General features: G+C 34.6%; 1 protein-coding gene across 1 annotated transcript; it reads left to right on the top strand.

Annotated features, from left to right (window-relative positions):
- Positions 1-524: 524 nt before the first annotated feature.
- LOC120068340 (phloretin 4'-O-glucosyltransferase-like) lies at positions 525-2412 on the top strand. The gene is made up of 2 exons (XM_039020078.2): positions 525-1391; positions 1703-2412. The coding sequence occupies exons 1-2, from the start codon at positions 586-588 to the stop codon at positions 2295-2297; spliced, it is 1401 nt and encodes a 466-aa protein (XP_038876006.2). The 5' UTR covers positions 525-585; the 3' UTR covers positions 2298-2412.
- Positions 2413-3172: the final 760 nt, after the last annotated feature.

The raw sequence follows: 3172 nt of genomic DNA, 5'->3' as shown, positions 1-3172 counted from the left end.
ATCAAGTTTTAGACAAATTTAAATTACATCCATACAAAAAGTTAACCATTGAATAACTTCATTAAAGCTTACTCGATTATGACAAAATTAGTAGCATTTCAATATTATTTTGCATCAAAACTTTACCAATTTTGTAGTATACATAAAAATTATGATTGTTTTTAAATAAAGAAAAATGAACTAACTTATTTACAATTATAGCAAAATGTCATAATCTATCAGTAATGACTGTGATAGACTATGACATTTTGCTATATTTAAAAATATGTTAAACTAGAAAATTTTCCCAAAAATTTATAATTTGTTGAAAAAAATAAATACTAACACCATTTTTAGGCCAAGGAAAACATATGGCTTCCATTTTTGAATTTTTTACAAGGCCACGTGCTTGAAAATCATGACCGCAAAAGAGCCACCTTCCAAAAAGAAAAATTGCACAAACTCCAAATCAAATCCGTCATAGCAAATGTCACAAAATATCGTAAAAATCGTCATAGCAAATGTCATTTCTAACACTTGCAAATCTTCATCAATAATTCTTATAAAAAGGAAACTCACCCATTTTAGAGTTCTTATCATATCAACATGAAGACCACAACACCCCATCCCCACCGTGTCCTATTAGTAACATATTGCGCTCAAGGGCACATCAACCCTACCCTCCAATTCGCCAGGCGCCTCACCCGCCACGGCGACGTCCACGTCACCTTCCTCACCTCTCTCTCCGCCTACCGCCGCATTGGCCAAACCCCGACTCTCCCCCATCTCTCGTTCACCTCCTTCTCCGATGGCTACGACGACGGTTTCAAACCTGGTGACGACGTCAATCGTTTCATGTCAGAGCTCGAGCGTTGCGGTTCTGAAGCTTTGAAGAATATAATCGAGGAAAGTAGAAACAAAGGCCAACCCTTCACTTGTATTGTGTATTCCATACTCCTTCCTTGGGTGGCTACAGTGGCACGTTCCCTCGACATTCCGTCTGTTCTTCTTTGGATTCAACCGGCAGTCGTTTTCGCTTTGTATTACTATTACAACAATGGATATTACGACGAAATTCAAAGAATTATTTCTAGTGATGATCCTAATTCCATGAGTATTAAATTACCTGGGCTTCCATTGTTGAGTGCTCGTGACCTTCCATCATTTTTTGGGAGTTCAGATGTTTACGATTTTGCACTCCCAATATTTAGGAGGCAATTTGAATTACTAGAGGAAGAGAGCAATCCAAAGGTTTTAATCAACACGTTTGAGGAATTGGAGAAGGATGCAGTGAGAGCGATTAAGAAATTTCATTTGATGCCTATTGGGCCATTGATTCCATCCGCTTTTCTTGACGGACATGACCCATCAGAAGTCTCATCTGGATGTGATCTATTCCGATCTACTAGCAGGTGTGATTTATCGTCCAATTACAATTCAACTCAAAAGCTTAAGTTGACAGAAAATGATAAAAATTTACCCATTAAATCTTGTTTAAAAATTTTTTATTTTTTATTTTTAGTTTTTAAAATTTTAGACTTATAAACACTACTTTAGACTATGTTAAAAAAATAAACATATATAAATTTCTTTAACCTACAACAAAAACGAAATCGTTATTAAACGGAATTTAATTTTTTCAAAACAAGCTTTATGTTAAAATGAAATGCATAATTTGGAAATGTTGATTTTTATTTATGAACTTTCAAATTTGAAATAACAGTTATATCGACTGGTTGAATTCAAAACCTAAAGCATCCGTCATTTACGTATCATCGGGAAGCATTTCGACATTATCAAAGCAACAGAAAGAGGAGATAGCAAGAGGATTATTAAGCACAAAGCGACCATTTTTATGGGTTATCCGAGACATTGAAGAAGAAAAAGAAGATGCATTAAGCTTTAAAGAGAAACTAGAAACTCAAGGCAAGATAGTTTCATGGTGTTCCCAACTTGAGGTTCTATCAAGCCCAGCCACAGGCTGCTTTCTCACACACTGTGGTTGGAATTCTTGTTTGGAGAGTCTGGCTTGCGGCATTCCGACCGTGACGCTTCCACAATGGACCGATCAAGCGACCAATGCCAAGATTGTCCAGGACTTGTCGGAGACCGGAGTGAGGTTAAAGGTGGCGGAGGACGGCGTGGTTAAGGGAGAGGAGATAGAGAGGTGTTTGGAGTTGGTGATGGGAAATTCAGAGAAAGGGGAAGAAATAAGGAGGAATGCTATGAAATGGAAGAAGTTGGCTAGGGAAGCTGCTAGTGAGGGTGGTTCATCATGTGCCAATTTAAAGGCTTTTGTGGATCAAGTTTGTTCTTAGATATTGATGATTTAAGGCCCTACCCATGCAAGAAAATTTCTTGTTTTAAAATAGTGTGGGGTTCGACTATATCTCAGATTTATTAATATTTACAAAGACAAATTTCTAGAGTGAATAAGGAGAATATAGTATTCAATGCACCCATTTTAACCATACAATCGAGAAATTAATTAAAAACGGATTTAAAAAGGAAAAATTATTTAGGTACATGTTGGCTCGACTGCATCTATTTTTGTGTAGTTCACGTAATTACCTAATGAAAATTTGTCATATTTTTTTAATAAAAATTTGATTTTTGTACTATGTAACCACAAAAAAGATTACAATATTGGATAAGAAACACTAGGCTGAGTTTGTCACATGAGAGATGCCACAAATTTTGGTTACACAATTTGGATGGGTATTGCTAAAACCATTGGTATAATTCATGATCCACTCAATCAAATATTTTTCATTTGGAAGTACTCTTCTTGATAACTGAAAACAATTAAAATAAAAAAAATAAAAAAAAATAAAAAAAGAAGAATATGGTGAATAGAACCATTAACAAGTGACCATTGTTTTATGTTGTCTATATATTAATTATTATTTATATTATTTTATCTAGTAAAGAAAATGTGAGAGTATGGAGACCTAAAATTTTTACACAATAAATATATATATATATATATATTTGCTATATATATTTATGCATTAGCTATCTGATGTGCAATGGTTACGCGCAAGCAAATGCGGTCAAGTTATAATATATTAAAACGGTTTAAGAGGTTGAATATCGTCCTCATGGATCAACAAACAACTTTCACTTAACTATTTAGAACCGTATCGATTTTAGCTAGGAAATTGAAAAGACGAACGGCATGGTTTTTATTAAA

The sequence above is a fragment of the Benincasa hispida genome, chromosome 12, assembly GCF_027475165.1.
Source record: "Benincasa hispida cultivar pf3 chromosome 12, pf3_genome.v1.1, whole genome shotgun sequence".
Taxonomy (NCBI): Eukaryota; Viridiplantae; Streptophyta; class Magnoliopsida; order Cucurbitales; family Cucurbitaceae; genus Benincasa; species Benincasa hispida.
Note: the sequence above shows the minus strand (reverse complement) of the source record. Positions and strands in the feature narration are given on the sequence as shown.

What these genes read in the sequence shown, in the direction of transcription:
- LOC120068340 (XM_039020078.2), top strand. Translation starts at nt 586, where the DNA reads ATGAAGACCACAACACCCCATCCCCACCGTGTCCTATTAGTAACATAT. An exon ending in CTATTCCGATCTACTAGCAG is followed by an intron (nt 1,392 to 1,702) that starts GTGTGATTTATC and finishes TTGAAATAACAG; the next exon opens with TTATATCGACTGGTTGAATT.